This window comes from Sylvia atricapilla, chromosome 1 (assembly GCF_009819655.1).
Source record: "Sylvia atricapilla isolate bSylAtr1 chromosome 1, bSylAtr1.pri, whole genome shotgun sequence".
Taxonomy (NCBI): Eukaryota; Metazoa; Chordata; class Aves; order Passeriformes; family Sylviidae; genus Sylvia; species Sylvia atricapilla.
The window spans coordinates 39,741,645-39,762,785 of NC_089140.1; the positions used below are offsets into that span (position 1 = coordinate 39,741,645).

The window sequence follows — 21,141 nt, forward strand, 5'->3', positions numbered from 1 at the left end:
TTACTAGCATCATTTCAAGAAATTAATTATGCAGTACCTTATAATTTATAGCCATTTACTTCAGCTTTCAATAGAAACTCACTTTCAAAAAAGTATTTATTGTATTCAACAAACCTACACTAGGAGTGAGTACATAAATACAAACACAATGGAAAACAGACATGACAGTCTTAAACTGGTGTTCCCTACTTTTAAAAGTATATACAACTGTATAAAAGTGAAAGTTGCTATAGAATGAGATGAATTATACAACTCTTGTCATCTTCAGATACTCTAAACTCCTGAGACTCTCTACCAAACTCCATGTGATTCACACATTCTAGAAGAGGAAGTATTTAACAAAATCTAGGTATATAATCTAAAACTACTCATCTGTCAAACAACATCAAGTTTTAAAACTGCATCTCACCAGTATGCTCACACCAGGAAAGAAAGCCTACATATCAGGGAAAATATCTACTGTGGTTTCTTAGGGAAAACCATTTTTTAAAAAAATTAAAAAAAAAACCAAACCTAAATTCATAAAAGATCTCAACCTGCACAAAGCAATACAAACTTATGTGACAAATTTTTAAATATATTTCCCCAGTTTTAATTAATGTGTTGAGACTTAAATGCATTGTTAAGTTGACATTGCATAGAACTTCTCACAATGAAAAATGTAAGGGCTCCAGGGTAGGGCTCTGTCCTTACTAACAGAACAACATACAGTAAAGTGTCTGTCAGTACAGTGGAACTTATTTCTTAGATCACTGGTAACACACAGCCACTTGTTACAGGTTCTCAAAAGGAAACTTGCCACCCTCTCTCTCCTGCTATGACTAAGAGACAATATTACCTGCTAGGTATTCCTGGCTCCTGGAAACAAGACAACACATTTGTATACCAAGCACTGCTAACCCACATGCTTCACAATGGCACCTAAAATTAACTTGAAACGAATTCACACAATCTCTTAAGGCATCCCATTTCCAACTAAAATACCCACTACTCAGAGTGCTGGTTACATGGAATTAAGCAACTACTTTCATTATGTCTTAAAATTATGGCTAAATTGAATTACTAAAATTATAAACCAAAACATTACATTTACAAACAATGTATTGAGCACTCTTGCTCAGTAAGTCACAAAAATAGGAAGGGATTACCAATTTCCTGAGTGAATTTCAAATACTGCCAAAGTATTTAAGGCCAAAACACCTTGTCCCTCATGCATATGTTGGTCAACCCTAAGTCTAATATGATTCCTGAGAAGGCATTCCACTGTGTGGTACCTGTAGCAAGAGATACCAGGAAAATTATGTAGAACTAATTCAAAGGCATTTAGAGCAAGCAGACACATAATGTATATGTGCTTGTAACTATATGTTTCATATATATATATATATATATATATATATATATATATATGAAAGCCTGCAAAGCTGCCTGTATAATATCCAAAATGACCATGTGATTAGTGAGGACACTCAACATGCACAAAATTTATTTCTGCTCACTTCTTATAAAGGTAAAAAAATACCAGATGGGCAACAATCAACTGCACTAATGGCATCAAGTTAACATCAGCCAAAATATGATTAATAATTATGGTACTAAAGTGCACAAATAACTCCTACAATGTTCTGGCAGATATTTATAATTCATCTGTAGAAACAAAGACAGAGAACACATTAAGGGATTAGAATATAAAGGCAAGTTCTAGGCCTCATCCTAAAATACATACTAAGGAGCTCCTACTCATCAAGCGTTGCTTTTTGTAAGCGAAGTTTGTAGGACTAGTTCTTCTCAACCAGGCCAAGAGAAGTGCAGCAAGCACGCACATACCTGTTTCTTCAACAAAGTATTTTCAAGAACATAGGCACCATCAAAAGCACCTCAAGTTATAGATCAAAAATTAGGGATAAAATATTTTTTTAAAATGTTGCTGCAACCTGCTATCTCATCAAGCGTGTTCGCTCTCATGTCCAACATGACGGTCCCGTTAAGAATACAGCTCCGCAGCTCAAAGAGACTGTGCAGGGACAGAGTTGCTACATAAGGCTTGCTCCATCGGTCACCGCCATCTTCAACATCCTCTTCAAACTTCAGCCACCTGAAATGCATCCACATATACACATTTATATTTCTCGTGGAATGAAAATTTGGCAAGCAGTCCCACTCTTCCATGTGGCTTAGGCATGACACAGAACAGAAAATCCCGTAAAATTGTACCAGCTTTCATTTTCTCAGAAGACAGCCCAACTGATTAACATTTTTTCAGGCCTTAATAACCACACTCAGCTGTTTTAGTTTTTACCAGGTTTGGTTCTTTTGGCTTGACCAACGTCTGTCTATTCACATGTTCTTGTGAAGAATATGGCAGTCTGCCTTATTACCTAATTTGCATTTCATTAGTATTTTAGGATCAGAAAGCTGTCTCAAACATACCATACAGCATGTTCAAGACTCCTAAGGCAGACATTTAAGAACTAGGCAATAGTAACACATGAAATTATATATTGACCTTAATTCCCACTCATAGGCATTATGTAAATAGAGTTTCTACAAAAGTTAACATGCAACAAGGTTGCTGGAAGTAATGAATGCAGAGGAATATTCATCACAATGCATACGTAGAAGGAAGCAACTAAACAGGCAAGGGTCGAGAAGAACTGAAGTTTTGGTTTGGTGAGCATGAATTGAGTAAATAGCTCCTATAGACGGTGAAGATTCTAAGCTAAACCTTTGCAATTCTTTGAAATAAAATTACTCTATCTTGAAACAATCTACTCCAAACATACCTAGCAGTTTCTCTCCATTCATATTCCTCTCCATCCCTGAAGCAAAGTTCATCCATTTCAGTGAAGAGATCGTGAGGAATGTGTTCATCATCATCTTCAGTACCCAAGATAAATTGCACTCTTTGGGATGGTGTATCTTGAAGAAAATGAGAAACTAAATAATTAGAAGAATTCATACTTCTGTGAAACATGGAGCACTACATGACAGTAAAATCATCTCAGCTAGAAATATGCAGGACAACATCCACTTGAAGAGTGAAGAGGAACAAAAGAAACATTTATTTGTCTTTTAAAGAAGGCTCTCTGAAAATTTTGCACTGTTTCTGAAAACAAAACATCTCGAAATCCATGTTAATGAAAATTAATCAACTACTTTTGGCTCGTCTAAAGATTGCCAATATGAAAATTAACAAATTTCATTTTTAAAAAAGTAGAAATTAATACACCAAAACACTAGAAACCTTGTTTTCATTTTGAGAACAAAACAATAAATACAATCATGACGAAACACAATAAAGAAGAAAAAAGTTAAAACAAAACAGGCTGATGGAAATTACTTACAAATCAAATGCCCAAGTAATAGTTCAAGACAGTCATCAGTGAGTAGCCAGGCACTCACTGTTAGAGCAGCAGATTTTTCTGTGGTCTGTTGCTATTTACGTAGGAAAAGAAATTTTTCATTGCATGATTGGAATACTCTGTATAAATTAGCATAGTAGAAAACTATGTAGCTGAAGTGTCCAGAAAATATTTTAACTTCTCAAACTATAATGTCTAGTGGAATAGGTTCAATAAATTGCTAGAAAATTAAACTATCCTTATTGATCAAGTAGGTACTGGATTTCAATTAATATGAGCAAAACTTTAAAAAAAAAACATTAAACCACATGATTTTAGAGATTCTTTCAATACTTACAAAATTTTTTTTTTTTTTCACCTCAAGTGAATTTTCATATTACAAGGTCTCAGTAATGTACTATTTGCAATGTTATCTCAAGGAAGGTCAGAGACAGAAAATCCAGGTAAATCTCAATTTAATTTTTTTAATTTTCTAAATTTTACAAATATTAACTTTGTTCATTGAAACATCACTCTCACAGCTGTTAGATATGAATATACAACCGTAGGCTTCTACTGTAGAAAATAGCCTTTTAGATTTAAACATAAGATCTGAATTACTAACAAAGTTCATTCCAAATTGAGTTTTGATTTAACAGTTTAGTTCTGGAATATGCCATCATTCAGCAGCATAATTCTGAAATGTGCTCTTGAATGTAAACAACTTTCATTATCAGTTAAGATTGTTCCATCCCAAAACCAACACACCCCAGAACCCCGCCAAACCCTGTGCATACAGTATACAGAAGCAACCAGAACAGAGAAATGAACTTCTATCAACTTAATATCATTTGTTTCTTCAAAAAATATACAGCAAGACTCTACAAAGGTAACATCAATCATAATAATTTGTATTTCAGAGGGGAAGCCTTGAAGATGGTTGAAACCAAGAACCACAGGAGAATGGTAAAAGCAGATTTGTTGCAGCATTTCCATTTGAAAACTCCTTTGTTTCAGGTACTGGCCCCATGTAGAACATGCTGCTAGTCTTTGAAAGGTGATAGTGAACAGCATGGTGTTCACACTTCAATTCAAACATTGCACCATCATTTGTCCATTTATGGCAGTCTAGGAATAAAAGTGGACCTAGGGTCTTAAAAGAAAAACTGCCAAATAATTTCATTTCAGAGAATGATATGACAAAACTGTCATCTCTTGAGGATAACAGGCCAGAGGGGTACAGTTCGTGATCCAAACCAAAAACTTACAAAGCAATACAATTGTTTTACTAACAGACAGCAAGAAGGCTGAAGTAAATATTTAAATAAAACAAGATCATTGATTAAATTACCATGGCAAATGCTGCTTTTCACAGCTACATGCTTAGTTTCAAAAATTAGAGGAAGAAGCATACACGACTACACAATCTGAAAAAAGGTGTCTAATTTAAATAACACAGATTTTCATGCTACAGGAGAGCATTACAAAGCTCTAGTCTAACCTATTCAGTGCAGACTGCTGAACATTCATGCAGACAGCTGGACCAAGTCCAACAGCTTCTGACTTAGATAAAACACAACCACAAAATCCTTGTCTGATTGTACACAAAAAGACATTAATTACAGTGAGAATAAAAGAAATAGCATAAAACAAACAACATTTAAGGACCAAGTAGCTACTAACTTTTATTTTCAGGAGACATGAAGAACACGCACAACAAATTCTTACCATATGATGGGGATTCTCGGCCATCCTCTCTATCATTGTCTTTTTCTTTTTTTCTTCTGTGGTGCCTGTGCCCACGATGTCTATGCCGTCGACGGCCTGGCTTTCCAAGTGGGACGTGAACTCCAATATACACAGCTCTGTGGCCTTTTCAAGAAAGTTTAAAAGGACACAAGTAAACAAAAAATGACCTACTGCCCAAATTTAGTATCCATAGACAAGGGGTTTAAGAAATAGAAACCCAAAGGCACTTGACAAAATTACCTTTGGTGAACTAACATGACCATTTCCTTTCTGTCCTTACAAGGTATTAAAGAACTAGTGCTAGACTCATTTCTCTGATAAATAGGTCATATTCTTATTCAGTTTAAGAATTCAGATGTGAAACAAATAATACAGAAGTACAAGCTTGACCTGTAACACTGAAAGAAGCTACTAGATAAACATGAGGCCAAGGCAGAGAAATTACATGATAGTCCTCTTTTTTTTGCAGGGATTCACATCAGGACAGTTGTAAGAATGGGAAAATAATCTCCTGGTTCAGCTTATTAACTTCATCGAGAAATTACCCTTCATTTAGAGTCTGAAAGTAGTTTTCTGTACCTTGAAACAGCTGCCAATATTTCCCCAAGTAGCACATAACACATGAAGGTGAAACTGATCTTCAACTACACCATTAATCCAGTACCAGGAACATAAGAGGAACTTCTATTTTGAAGTGTATGTCAAATAATTTCCAGAGATGTTGGGGTGGGGCTTTTTCCTATTCTAGAATGTTTTAATAAATTTAGGAGCACATCCTCCAATTAATGCATACTGCTCTTTAAGACATGTACTTTCAACATTTTGCTTTTCCTTTGATTTTTCACATCAAGACAATACTAACATTAACATCTTAGCAAAAGATATCAATCACCTGACTGTTATGAACATGTTACTACCACGTCTCCTGAAGTGAAGATAGCATGTACAATAGGCTTTTCAATTCCTATTTAAACAAACAATCACAGGAAGAGAAAAATTAACTATAACACTAAATACTCTGTTTCATGGCGTTGAAGTGTTATTACGGAAGACTGACATTAACCAAGGGAAAAGGAAGTGGTCTTCCAGCTCTTAGACAGATGTAAATTCAGCAAATTTACATTATGCAGGCAAGCCCTAGAAATTGTGACTACATATACATGCATATATATGTGTGTGCCTAGCACACATAGGCTAGATTAAAGATATTGAAAACTACTGGTGATTATAGAGCTTTAAAGAAAAATCGTGGTAAGATGTCAAGCGTATTTCCCAAAAAAAGAATCCCTAAGCCCCAAAAAGATACTGTTTTATAGAAGTTTCATGTATCTTTACAGTGCTACATGACTAAAAACACAAGCAAAAATCATTATTAACACAAGTAAGTTCAACATTTAATTAATTTGATCAAAGATTCCTTTTCACATAACAAGATCCAATTCTTGACACACTTCCAACAGTAGTTTAATTAGAGTTGACTGCTGGCACTATGACCAAATCTGAAATTAAGCATATTAAAAGCTATTTGTTTCCATGTTAGAGTGGAAAAGAGATTAATTTCTTGAAGCACTCACCAGTCCTATTTATAGAGAGAGACTTGTCTTTTGTGAGTTTCTTCCAACAATACCCAGCCCCTGCCCAGCAACCTGACCTCTGCCCTCCATGACTGCTATGCACAATGCAACTCCCAGAGAAATCAACGCCAATGTGACACCTATAAATCACTGTGCTTGGTATATAATACGGTCAGGGGGCATCATTAATAATGGTCGTGTTCCTGATGCCATCATGATACAATAATCTTATGCATAGGGAAAGCAAAAGTACGAGGTTCAAAAATAACTGCATTACTCACCACATCCCACTCAAAGCCGCAACTTTGATTTGATCCACTGCTCACTGCAAGTGCTGTTACCATGCCTGTTAGGGTTTCTGTTCTATTTCATATATTCAATTAGCAAGTATCAAACTACAGTTTATATATACACTTGAACAGTTCTACTTGTTGACAAAGTGTTGGATTTTTTGCAAGAACTATTTCTTCCTAAGAGAAACTCTAGCATACTTCTAGTAACAGAAGCATTTTATATAATTGCTTGTTTTCATTTTGTTGATAACACTGTTTTAAGCATGTGTTTCGATCACTGCACTAAAATTAAACAAACCAAAAACCCAAAACCCAAGAAACAACCTTGAAGGAATATGAAACTGCTCAGGATTTTACTCCCCGTGAAATGAGGACTTCAACACTTTGGCCTTTGCTGTTCTCACAAATAAGTGACAAAAATCCCTCACAGATTTTCCAAGGATGTTAAACTACGTACCTTGCTATTGCAAAAACTGGTATTTGTAAAAGTGTGACCACATTTCCACAGTCAATGACCATGTTGCTGCATGGAGGAGAGATGGAAGAAGCAAACTATCTCCTTTTACCTAATTGCACTGAGATAGAATATTTTTTTCCAGTAGGAAAGTTTGGAGGAGAGCAGACATGCTGCAAAGATACAGGTAAAAGCTATGGAAAACTGAGCTGAAATAAGCAACAAACAGGTGTTTTTAAACAACCTGTGTCCATAGCAAATGGCTTTTACTATCACAGAACCACAGAATTGTGTCCAGGTGCCTCACAGCTGCCTCAAGCACACCAAGTAAGCTCTGCTAAGTTAGTAATAACCCTGATGGTCAGTCCACAAGCTACATTTGACATTGCTGTTCAACTCCAAAAGGAAGATTTAAAGGAAGCCCCTTCTTGCTACCTGAACAAACGAGGGTCTCACAGAGACAGGGAACAGTCTAGCCATGAGTTATTATCCTGCCCTTCAGCACACACTGCCCAGAAGTGACTACTGTGAGACTATTTCCACAAGTAGACACAGTCTTGCAGGCTAATGTACACCAAGAACACCTTCCCCAAACACATCTGTATAGGCAAAGTGTTCAGACATCTGCAATGGTATTTTGGGACCAACACGAAATGTCAATGAGCAAATGATGTTCAACATTTATAAAGTAAAACGGATCACAATCCAATGTAATCCTATCAGAATAACTTTAAGAAAAAAAACTGATGTTGACAAAGAGCCTCTGAAATATTTTTCAGAGCAAGCAGTAGGGGGTGGCAGTACAATAGATTAAACAAGAAAAATTTACCTACAGCAAACAGAAGCTTATGAGTGCACCTGACTGCTCCTTAGGAAAAGGGACCTTCATTCTGGTATCACAAACAGTCATAAATAAAGACATTTCAACTACTGTCTAGAAAATCTGAAACTACTGATGTTGAGTATACTGCCATGATTACCCAAAAACATGTTACAGGCCTATTCAACTCCAAATGTGGGACAAAGCTACATAATAAATATTGGACAAGCTTAATTTGGATTCTAACTCAACAAAGCAAAGCATTGAGAAGCCTTCTAAAAATAAGATCACTGCACTGAGTAGGTCTGTGTTTCCTTAAGTTTCATTATTCAGATAAGAGTAATAACGTTTGCAGATGGACAGATAAAGATTTACTTATAAATACAATTTACGAGGAAAAGCAAAATGAAACAAAAGTATAGCCATTTTTTCCTTCATTCCCAATGAATTGGGTGAAACAACTTATGATATCCTTCAGCCAAAAAAACTAACCTAAACAAAATTATAAAACTGACCTTCAAGAAAGGCAATTAATATAAAATTAATATATCATCAGCAGAAAGAACTGAAAGAAATTTAACTCTAAAAAGGCTGGGATTCAAGTTTCTAGCATCACATGTTATTTTTAAAAGGGTACAACCTTTACTTGAATATTGTGTTTGAAAGTTCAAAAGGTACATTATACGACCTTCAAAGCTTTATTCACGTAAATGTCTGTAGCACAGTACCACTTTCAAAGAAAGCTTCTTACAGAATTACTATAAACCAATAATCAATAGACTGCCCAATACTAAATTTAGTAATACAAAGCTCAAGAGATGATTGCTCATTTTAATCCAACATGACTTTATCCAAGCTTAGCTCTTCAAATCCACTGAGAGTATTTACTACTTAAGGCCTTTATCGATATGAAACAAACTTAAATGTTAGGAACTTAAAACGTGTGTCCATCACATGGTTGATCTCCAATCACATGGTTGCTCTCACTCCAAAACTCAGTTTGGGTAAAGAAAATGCTCTGTGTTTCTTGATTTCTCCCCAGAGCTCCCGAGAAAATGGTAATAGAAGACTTCTGAAGTCTGAGAGAGATCAACAAAAATGCCCTGATGTCACTAGGCTTTAAATATAATTCCACACCAAACCTCTTTTCTTTGGCTAGATGCCTTTTAACCTTCATAGAAAGAAGGACACTGTTTTCCATCTTAACAAAGTAAAGCAAAGAAAATCAAGTTTATATCTATGTGGATTCTCACATAAATCCTCTTACTTAGAAATTTGAACTAAGAGCAATCTATATACTAGTGATGGGTGTAAGGACAATCTGGAGGTGAGCCACCTGGTCCAATCTTGCTTCATTGGCTGAAGCCATAGTTTTGATCAGTTTAGTAAGGATGACAGTCATCCTTCCAGTATTAAGGACATATGCTCTACAGCCTATCCAGGCAACCTTTACCAACCTACAGCAACACACTACCTGAAAAAAAACAATCCTAATATCCAACTGTTACTTCAAATATAGCATCTTATGTGTGATCCTCCTCACCCTTTCACAACGCATCAGTGTGACCCCATCTTCTCAATAAGCTCTCAAGTCTGCTGAAGACTAAAACTTTGTGACAAGAATTACTATTTTGAATGAAAATCTTCAAATAATTTTATACAGAAGCCTTTTTTAAGTGAATAATGTCACAATCTATCTCATCCTAGCATGGAGCGTTCCACTATGGAAAAACTGGAGTATCTGCAGAAGAGATCCTAAGCCATTCCTTAAGATCATAAAACGGGGAAGAAATCCAGCTGTTTGATGTCTTAACTCACATCTCCAAGTGCATTACCCTAGTAGGAAAGATCTGGAACACAGCATCTCATTCCTTGGTATTAATTTCCCTTACATCACAGAGAGGACTTGTATGCACGAAAATAAGCTCAACACAATCTACGAGCACAACTTCTTGTGACCTTTCCACAAAGCTGCTCTGAAGGCAGAAGCACACAAATGGGGAAAAGTAGGTGGATGGAAGAAGTAAGAGTGAGAACAGAAGTATCTTTTCTTGCCCTTAAAAATTTCACAAGCCCACAGGACTTCTCCAAATATTCTTGGTTCTGGTAAAACTTAAGGAACAAGAACAATGCCTCTACATACACATCCCTCCCACCCCATTGTTTATCTATAATGAAAAATCACTCAAGTCACTAATTCACAAAAAATACTTCTGCTATGCTAATTTCTAATTTAAAATAATGCCCTATTTCTGAAGGATGCAACTAAATGCATTAATTAGTATTCATAGTGAAGTTCCTGGCATAAGAAAGAAACAAAGTATTTCAGAACAAACAGCATTTTTCACCTATTTTATTAACTTCTCATGCACATTCCCAAGAAAGAGTAAAATTATTTTCTACAGAATTTATGTATCAGAAGTGAATATAAAATAATTTAATATAATCTTGGTCTTAATGCATGAATTGACTACTAAGAAGTCCTTTAATTACCAAGTATTCTTCTCGTTAAAGGAATTCCTTTAACAAAACCTATCTCTTGCTCTCAGAATTAAACATATGAGATAAAATCTTCTAACCAAACTTGTAGAAAGAAATAAGGAAAATTCTTTCTCAGGCTAGCTGCATGCCATGACTGGAACCCAAAGGTTCTCCACAGTACAGCTTATTTTAGAATCCATTACATATCTTGGGCTGTACTCTGAAATCTGCTGCTGCTCCTAGCAACTAGGTCTATCTGAGAATACACTCTTTATACTTGAACTGATAAAACTGAGAAGAACAATCATGAACTGTAGTTAGCATAGCATAGGGTAAAGCAGTTCAGGAAGAGTGTTTTCTCACTACATAACAAAAATTGGCATATTATGCTGACAAAAACAGTAAATGCCAGATTTCTCATTACACAAAGAAGTGATTCTTTTTTGTGACTTCAAACCAAATGAGTTCATAGGGGTAGTCATAGAGAAAAATGCACTGAATACTTCTTATTAGACACGACAATATTCAAGAAGGCATTATCAGCAATTACATTAGATGTTCAGGTAGGAATAGTAACAGGAAAAGCTTAGTGCTGGGTGGCAGTGTCACACAGGGATTCTGGCACAGACTTCCCCCTGTGGCTCACTGCCAGCACCAACCTTCCTCGCCTGGGACAGGAGCCAGCCCTTGGTACCCATGGCAGGGGGATGAGCTGTGCCTGCACTGCACAGCCAAGCCAGACCAGAGCTGGGCCCCACGCTTTATCTGAGCTGAGCATCCTTGCTCCAGCCTCTCTGCAGCAGAGCTCAGAAAAAAAGATAGACATACAAGGTAATTTCAAACAGTTGTTTCTGTTGGAGGAGAGAAAACCTAGAAGCAAGCAATTCAAGTGGAAGTCCCACCAACATTCAAGACCAGCCCTTTGTCCACTAAACACAACACAGACCCACAGAATGGTGTGGGTTGCAACAGAATTTAAAGATTATCAGTTCCCATCTCCCTGGTAAAGACACCATCTCCCTGGTGTCCCTTCCACATTCATAACATTGTTCTTGTAAAGTGTTTCCTAAGAAACTTCTGAAATAAAAAAATTCTGACTTCAACAATGTGTCACAAACACAGTCATCACAAATTTGATCACACCCCTCTGTTGTACAAGTGTTTAAATAGATTGGTTTGCCAAATGCACCTATTGATATTTTAAGATATGTAAAACATTACAGAAAGAATCTTGCTTCATAGAAGAGTTACCTATTCCTGAGAAAAACTGAAACTCTTTCCTTTTTTCTTATTTTATAAATAAATTAAAAAAGGGTAAATCTCACACTTTAAAAGCTTTAACTGCTATGAAACACTAGCTTTCACTGAAATGCAAATAGAGAAATCATTCATTCATTGTTCTAATATCCAACAAGCCACAAGTTCAGTCAATTTTTGGAAAAACTAATTTTTAAGGGACTAAAAAAGGTAAAGGTTATGAAAAGTCACTGAGAAGTAATAGGCTGTAGAATCAAATAGTGTCTTCTGCCTTATCTCAAAAATTTTATATTTGAGTGATCTGGAACCATCAAGTTTACTTCAAGTTTTAAGTTTTGGTTCATGCTGTTTGGCAGAACTTCAGTTTTATGACAATATTACTTTAATAATAATTTTATATGTTTCAGATTATGAAACTATTATAGTTAGCAGTAGCTATCTTTTTATAAAATTTCTGATGCAGTTGGAACAAAAACATTATATATTGTTCTTTCAAATAAAAGAAGTTTGGGGGGAAAAAATTAGGACACAGTTTTATGCCAAACACTATTAAAAGGCTTCAAATCACAAAACATTTGTATAGCAAATTTTCTACTTAGATACACAATATTCACCTAAGGGGAGAAAAAAACCAGGATTATTTGATTATCTGTCCTTCTCAACTGAGATTAAGTGAAAAATCACAATTCTTAAATAAAAATTAAGGCTCATCAAGGTATACGAGATAATAGGGTCACTTAAAATGTAAACATGACTTACACCTGCCACGGGATAATGTGAGAGTAGATAGCTATTAAGCCATCTTAACTCTTGAAAGCTGGTCCTTGGATTTATGCCACAGAAAACTAGTCTACCTAGCCACACATTCCCGACCTCAAGATTGTTTCTGGAATGAAACCTCTGTTATGTGTAAACTCCTAATCTTTGCTATGCCTGCTAAGAGTAACAGTATGTATCTATCTTCCCTTAAACTGTATCTAGTAAATGTTTCCTAAAATCAAGGTTGAAAAATACCAACACATTTTAAAATATGCATCCTGGTAGTATCCAGCCAGACATCTTAATACAAGTTTAAGAAAGTTTTCCTTAACCATCATTTAATAGAAAATACCTTTTACAAGATCACATGAAATACCTCTGCCATTAATACTCCTGCCTTACTTGCAACTCCTGGCTTACTTTGTTATTACTCTCATTCACTGCAGCTCAAAGACCTTGGCATCAAGTTAAGAACATTAGGTGCTCTTAAAAGGGTTATTTTAAGATGTTATTCCCCTTTCTAGCTCTTCTGTAAACTGACATTTGTTAATTCAAAATAAGGTCTAACAGCTTCAGTAAAGTGCAGTACCTTTATTTAGTACACACACAGTCTGCCCACAATTGCAGTTTACCATCTCTAACCATTCCTCTTTTATGGGAAGAGTGTTACAAAATAAGCAGCCTGTGTCTAACCTTTCTAACCTAAACACTGTCACTCCAGACAGGTACCACACTCAGCAGCAACCATAAATAGAATGCAGAGCTTGAGATGCTCCAAGTCCAAGATCCGTTTCCCCCTGCACCATTTGTTTCTCTTTCCATTAATATTTCATCACAAAGTTTCCAGAAAACACAAGTATCCAATACTGACAACATCAAGAAACCTTCCCTTTAGTACTAATAGCAAAATTATGCCTTCTACTGTATCAAAACTATCAATATGGGTTTGCACATGCTTTAAAGGGGTTAAGTATCACCTGTCCATGTGGGCTTTAAAAGGTGCGGTGCTTCTTCCCACCAGACTGAACTCAATTCACTGCTTGCTGACTCTCCTTGCAAATACATCAATGCACAACTTCTGTAAAGGCTTAAATTTCCTAGAACTCCTTTTCAAGTCACCAGAAACACATACTGAAAGACTAGACTGAAATAGTTTAAAGTCTTAAAACACTTCCAATGTCCAATGCTTTAGTACAGGGGTTCCCAAGCCTACAAGAAAATGTTCGTGTCAGAAAAGAAAAATAATACTAGTTGCAATTTTTTTAATTGTTATATTGCTTGTAGTCAACAATATCATTTCTCCCCTTGTAGGATTTTAACACCAGAATTAAAACCAAAACTTAAAAATCCCGCATACCTACTCTTATCAAAATGGCTTATAAATAATGAACTCTTAAACAGAGCTGTAAACTTGCATAAATTTATCCTCTAAAACACTCCAAATCTGAAGAATCTCTGAGAAGGTAACTATATGAGTTGAACAATCACACTCACTTTTCGTAAAGAAAAGAAAAAATGTTTTGTTCTTACTTTGGAACAGTTTTCCCTTCGATAAAAGGCAAACGATACACTGCCCCTCCCTTGCCCCATTCTACCTATAAAGAATTTAATTATTGCAAATACACAAGATACTAAAAAATGTATGTGAGCACCAAGAATAATTCCCATATATGTGAGAAAATGTGTGCCTATATACAGCTTCACATATGTGATAATCCTACTGGAAAACATGTTTCTTGTCAGATACTTCTTATTAGTTATTTGTTAAACCTCTGCCCCTCTGGCCCCTCTGCCAGCCCCTCCCTGCCCTGAGACACAAACACTGGACCACTCCAAAATGAGTGAGAGAGGGAAAGAAAAGATAAGGCTGCATGGCTAAGAGCAAGGTGAGGACAGTGAGATCTCAACTCCTCCTTTTAAAAGTACTTATATTGACTCAATTGTTCACTGGACAGCAGTCTACACATCACCTTAATTTACTGTTTGGCTACGGGTTAAGACAAGAGTATTTTCCATAGCAGTCATCCAAGTGCTTAAATTACCTCAAGTGGCCTGAGCCCCCTGCCTTCCTACCCAGTATCTTGATTAACTGCTTCGCTGTACCAGTTGAAGCATTCCTACAAGAATGTGCCCTGAAAGAGACTCGGGAAGTGACCTGGCTACACATTCTCATGTCATTCTTTGTGGTCGAGGTATTACAGCTGCTAAGGCTGCTGCCTCGAACACTACTCCAGCTGGATGCTGCTTCCCCTTAACCCCTTTGTCTCTCTGCAAAACATGCACATGCTTTTTCAGGCTCATCTCCCGAGAAAAGCAAGAGAAAGAAATTAAGGAGGAGACAGCTTAAATCTACACTGAAGATTCAACTGCAGGAACAGCCAAAGCAGTGGTTTCCCTACAGCAGAATCCCATCCAAACCAGCATTGTCACTGCCTCCACAGCTGCATCTCTCAGCCTCACATCCATGCTTCCTTCCTCTGGCACACATCCCTCTGTGTGGCATTTCAGGTGCCCAACAGCTGAGATCTCGACCATCTTCCTTTGTCAGAATGTTAAATTTTCCAATGGCTTAACACGCTTAGCTGGGCTTCTGGTCTGGTCAGGCCAATGGGAGTGTCAGCACAAGACAGAAAACAGACAGAATGAAGGGAACAGAGCAAGAGGAGTATGACTGCAACAGCAGCAAACAACTTCAGTCATGTTAAACTGTCTCCTTTTATAATACAGTGTAAAAAACGTGACAGAAAAATGTGACAGCAACCTAAAACAAGTTTTCTCAGCCAGAAACTGCTGCCGTTATGGTTTTCCAGTGTGCTGAAGCAGTAAGAGTCAGTACAACTCAGTGAATCTACTGCTTTCTAGAATTCTGTAAATGTCAATTAAGCTTGAGAGCATTCCATGTAAAAGGCAAATAAAGAAGATTTTAACACTGGATTCTCTAGTCTTGCTCTCATTCATTAAACGGTATCCATTAATCCTCATCCCAAACTAATTTGTTATGAAGAACAAAAGTAATGTCTTAGATTAAACATCTAATTTTACATTCTTTTACATGAAACTAAATCACTGCCATTTTTATTGCTAAATGTGAGATCCCGAGTCAAATAATGAAGACTACCATAATGCTTTACTGACAACAGATTGTGGAACATACAGTTTACTAGGGAACCAGGACAGTAACGTCTGTTCAGACTCTCAGTATTTGAAGTGCATGACCACAATCACAAGGGTACTTAACTTTCAGAAAAGAAAACAAACATCTCCCTCATGACCCCTGTTTCCCGACTTTTAATTCTGTAGAACATGACATCATTTATGCTGGAAAATTACTTACCAACAGGAATAATTTTTTCAAACCTAAGTCTAGAAGCAAGCTTTCCTTGGAAAGCTTCAATAGTTTTTTTTTTTTTTTTTTTTTCTTTTGGTGACAGATTAGAACAGTGGATATTTACCAGCATGCAGAGACAAAAAACAGAGCGGGTCACCTCTACTTCTCACCAGTTTTACTCTAAGAATTTCATGATAGCCATAAAATTTTGATTCCTTTCAGCAAAGAAAATTCATCTTTTATCCCCAGGGAAAAAATGCATGTTAAGCAAACAGAAAATCACCACAAACTTACTCTCTAGTTCTTCTTTCTCAAAATTTGTATTGATAGTAGAGCTGATTTTGCCCATATCCACAACAGCTTCTTCATCATGACCCTGAAGAAACAAGACACAAGTTTAAGTTAAAACTAAATAGAACTTTTTTCCCCCTAAATTCCTAAATACGTTCTGAAGTAGTATGTCATCACTGAAAACCTATCCATCCAATTTTTCAAGAAAACATTACCCTGTATTGAAGGAAAAGAGTAAATCAACAGATAGGCTAAATACCATAAAATTTCCTCCTGCAATGCTCTTGACTTCATCATACCAGCAATCAGGAAACACATTTCAAAAGGGTAGTATTATTTTAGTTTTTTATTCAACAGCAATCAATCTACTTCAGTAAAATATCTGGTAAATTTATAAAAAGATACATTAGTTAATACTGAGAGATCTCAAGCTCTTCTCTTTAGGGGGCAACTCTTGTGTGAGATTTTCCTGTACAAGAAAGAAGCTTTCTTGAACAAAGGGTGAGCAAAAAGGTTAGGTTATCCAGCCTAAGGTCTTTCCAACAGCTCTGGAAATATCAAAATAAGTACTTCATTCAGGTTTCAGCAGCCAGTCTGTTAACCAAATTCACTTTTTTTAATACCCACAGAGTTAAAAAGCAGCAGTTTCCAGCAGATCTTTTCAGCTTCCATTACTACTGAAACCACACCACTCATGCGTAACGTCCAATATTTGAAATAGATACAGGCTTATCTCTGAACATGTCCTCTAATCATAGTTAGCACATCACTAAAGCAGAACTTAAAACTGCCATTTGCTCAGTCTTGACAAAAATGAAGTAACTGACTTGTAGACATCTCAAGCTCATCTCAAACTTGACAACAAAACAACATTAGAAGTTGCCTTTCTCCACGTGTTTGCATTCTTTAGAATCAAGTCCACTTTTCACAGCTCACAAATTACTGCCTCCTGATGGAGCTTCTCCAAAAGAACAACTGGCTAAGGGTAATGTTTTTACATCTAAATATAAGGGCAAGGCTAACTGCTAAAGATTACTGTCCCCTGATCTTTCAGCTCCCTTGGGCACACACCTTTTTCCTTAAGTCAGACCTAACCATCACAAAATCAGATAGAAAGCACTTAAGACATGAGGTGGGGTTTTTTTGTTTGTTTGCGGTGGGTGTTAGTTTTTTTATATCAACTTGATTGATTTTCCATTGGATTAGCTGATCAAAGTGACTTCTCTTGTGGCCATAAGTTGAACTAGATTCACAAGTTCAACTTTTTGATCACTACTTCTAGCAGCATTTACATTGATCTGATGCATCTACATCAATCTACAGAGGATCTGTGATAATGGTTTCATGAGGGAAAAACAGAAGCCTAAATCAGGAGTCTTACAGGAACTGAGAACCCTACCAGTGTTGACATTCAACTAAACTTTGGCCTCAGAATTATGCAATTGCTTTATATATAGAACAAGTTTGTCACCTCACAGGAAAGTGGCAAGGATGAAAAACAACATACCTGTGTGTAACAGGTACAAGCTAAAACATACTGCATCAACTCCCAAAATATTTTTTAACACAGAACTCCTTGATCTTAAAAAATATCTATTTTTCTGGTATATTGTGTGCATATACATTAAAATAAATCTCAATATGTAACTACTGAGGAAAGAAGATTAAAGAATATGAAGAAGACAAGCACAACATGCTGGGAAAAAATTCTGATGAGGTTTAAAAAAAGGTTAGATGCAGCTAGACCACAAGAAACCACGAACAGCTGGCACTGTGTAAACAAAAAGTAAAAAACATAAGAAAAGAGAGTAGCACATGGCAGAATAAACCTCTGAAAACTGAATACAAGTCAATTCTCAGCTGTGTCCCTGAAAATAGGCATTTTCATAGGCATTGCTGAAGAAAGGCATTACACAGTAACCTAACTTTGTCACTACCACTGCACTGTAGTGACAGTACAGTTTTGCATACAGGTTTGAAAAATGAAAACTCTGTACACTCCACAGAGCTACAATTAAAAATTTTGAGGTGATATCTGCTGGGCAAGACTGTGAAAATGTTACAAGGACCTGTTAATAAAGAAGTGGTAGAAATTTTTCAAGTGTCATGGTAATAAGATGGGAGGGGAATATAGGGGGAAAGAGTATATTCCTGTCTCCTACACACCAAAATTGAGTGTAGTGTAATACACACTCCTGTTCACAGAAACACACACATACAGTATGCACGTTACCATAAAACTCCAAGGAGAGATGGAAACAGACGAAAGAATCACAAATCCTCTAAACTACCTTAAGTGTTTTTTAAATGTGAATAGAAAAAAATATAGTAATGGGAAAACTGCTATCAAAACCTGATCCACAATTAGCTTCATGGTTACAGCCCCAGACTGCTGAAAAATCCTGTACCTAAACACATCCATCCCCAGCAGTCCTTTTAGGACACTTGGAAGCTTGCCAAACACGGGTTTTGAGCAACAAAGGAAGAAAGTTTTTCTCCAGATGATACAAACAACTGCATACCAGTAGAAAACTCCATACACACTGAAAAATATACATATAAGAAAAGATTCTTATCTCTCAATAACGTTTTGAAACTGGATTTGCTGTGCGCCCCATATCAGGTTATTAATTTTTATCACCCTTTGCTTTAGCAAAAGAGATTGTCTCCCAAACTCATACATATAGAAGCAGCCTTCAAAGACCACATCATGTGAAAGTAACATGTCTTTTAAGATTAGATTACAGGAAGGCATGCGTGCCCTTGCAAACCATTCTATCACTATCTCAAAGTACTCAACATATGCAAAGACTCTTCCAAGAATAAACCATTAACAACCACAGATATCATACATGAAGGAAGCATATCATTTACAGCCTTTGTTCAGAAAAACACAAAGCATATCATTTTAACATATCTGTTTTGTCATGCCAAGAGCAAATCCCAGTATGAGATACTTTTGCCTTAGGTCAGGCAAAAAAATCAAAAATATTCAAATACATTATAAAGTAATTCCAAACTGCAACATTTCCTGGTTAAAAATAAAGTCTGTAGGGCATGCATTTCCAGTAATTATAGATGATCTATTATGTCAGTTGAAGGCACTGAAGGGAGGGAAATTTTTACAGTTGCCATTTTAGTTCTCTCATCTACTTTCTGAACTTTTTATGTAAACAAAGAACAGTGGGATTGTGGAAAACTTGTCCACTTCCCCTTTTTAGGCAGAGAATGATTGGAGCTTAAAGCAAGTATTCCTGGGCAGTTTATTATTCACTGCATGTGAAACTTTACATAAGCCAATCCCACAGATGCTCAAATACAGCTGATGTAGACAAGCCAAAATAAAATTCAAGATTAATTTAAAATGTACATAACTTTCATTTTCAGTCAAAAGACAGAACAATTGAGAAGGAGAAAAAAACCCAACATAAGCAGCAACCAAGGTGCCCTAGGGAGAGATTAAGCTTTCACCTTTGGTTTTCACTTTTTTTAAACAAGAAGGTAATTTATAAAAACAGAACAAAACCAGAGTACTTCAAGGGAGGGGAAAAAAAAGCAAGCCTAGCACATTGTATTAAGATACACTAAGTATACTTTTTCCTAACACCTATGAGTATCCTAAGATTTCTGGATACTCATAAACATACTGCAGAAACAACCTCCAGTAAAACCTTCATATTCAGCCAGAGCTGCCTGCATACACTAGAATGTGTCTTCTCAGCCTTCTAAACTCTCCTCAGCATGAAAAAGAAATTCTTTTTTAACTGCTATAGATCAGACAAGACTTTCAAATACTCAGTGCTCCAGCAGACTCCCAGTAGGATTCTTCCCGCCACCTCTGGTTTCCAAATATCTTTTTTCAGCCCATGAGAAGAGAGTAATTCCCCCTTGCAGAAAAACAAGCATCAGAAATTGTTAACACCACTTATTTACCTTCTTAAGTGTTTGTAATCATTTAGTCCAGTACACTTTTGGTATCCACCATATTAATACTATGTGTTTTTTAAAACCAGTACTGAAAGAAGAATCAATCCTAAATTGCATGAATTTTTAAGAAAGCACTGAGTTTGGAAGAACTGACAACCTGCAGCAGTATATGGTAGCCAGTCTCAAGGACTAGCATGAATATGACGCACAGAGTAGTAAATCCAAAGGCAAGTTTCCACTGTCATCCCTGCAAGCACTTCTCACCATGCGACTCACTTAACCTTGTGCAGTCACACACACGACAGATTTTGGACGGGCACGCTGCCAAAGTGCGTTACTGAACAGCCACTTCCAAGACAGACAACTTACTAGAAGCACATTTTTAAGGTACTTGAAATACAGTTCAATCAAATCATTCTGGTGATAGACAGTGACATAAATGGCTGATATCACTAACTAAACCTTTGAAATCTATGAGCAATACAGTAACCATAGTAAGAATAATTTGAGCTCAACATTTAAGACCATTACTTAGCTAAGTCAATGTTTATGTGCTCCATTTACATTTCCTCAGACCAAAGTTCTGCCCCAGCAGAACCAGGAAATGACTTGCAGCACCAGAAGGGACTGTATTAGTGCTCATGGATGTAAGTAGGGCTTAAGAGAGGGCACAAACGAAGAATAAACCTCCACAGAAACCATTACTGTGCCCCCCAAAAATTACATTACAACTTTCATGCTACAAAGAAGCTTCACTGCAGCATTTGTTGAAGTAGGTGCAAAAAAAGGGGGGAAACAAATAAACAGACAAACAAATAAATAAATAACCCCGGCTCAGAATGGAGAGCTGATACTCATATCAGCTTC

The 21,141-nt window shown here is 36.4% G+C and overlaps 1 protein-coding gene across 4 annotated transcripts in view; it reads right to left on the reverse strand.

Moving 5' to 3' along the window:
• SLC4A7 (solute carrier family 4 member 7) overlaps positions 1 to 21,141 on the reverse strand; it is an 87,645-nt gene that overhangs the window by 35,678 nt on the left and 30,826 nt on the right. For all 4 annotated transcript variants that reach the window (XM_066320094.1, XM_066320119.1, XM_066320103.1 and 1 more), the window contains exons 2-5: positions 16,351 to 16,432; positions 5,070 to 5,213; positions 2,784 to 2,919; positions 1,935 to 2,095 (exon numbers count right to left, since the gene is read on the reverse strand). In XM_066320094.1, coding sequence (XP_066176191.1) covers positions 1,935 to 2,095; positions 2,784 to 2,919; positions 5,070 to 5,213; positions 16,351 to 16,432 — 523 coding nt within the window. The remainder of the gene's footprint in view (positions 1 to 1,934; positions 2,096 to 2,783; positions 2,920 to 5,069; positions 5,214 to 16,350; positions 16,433 to 21,141) is intronic.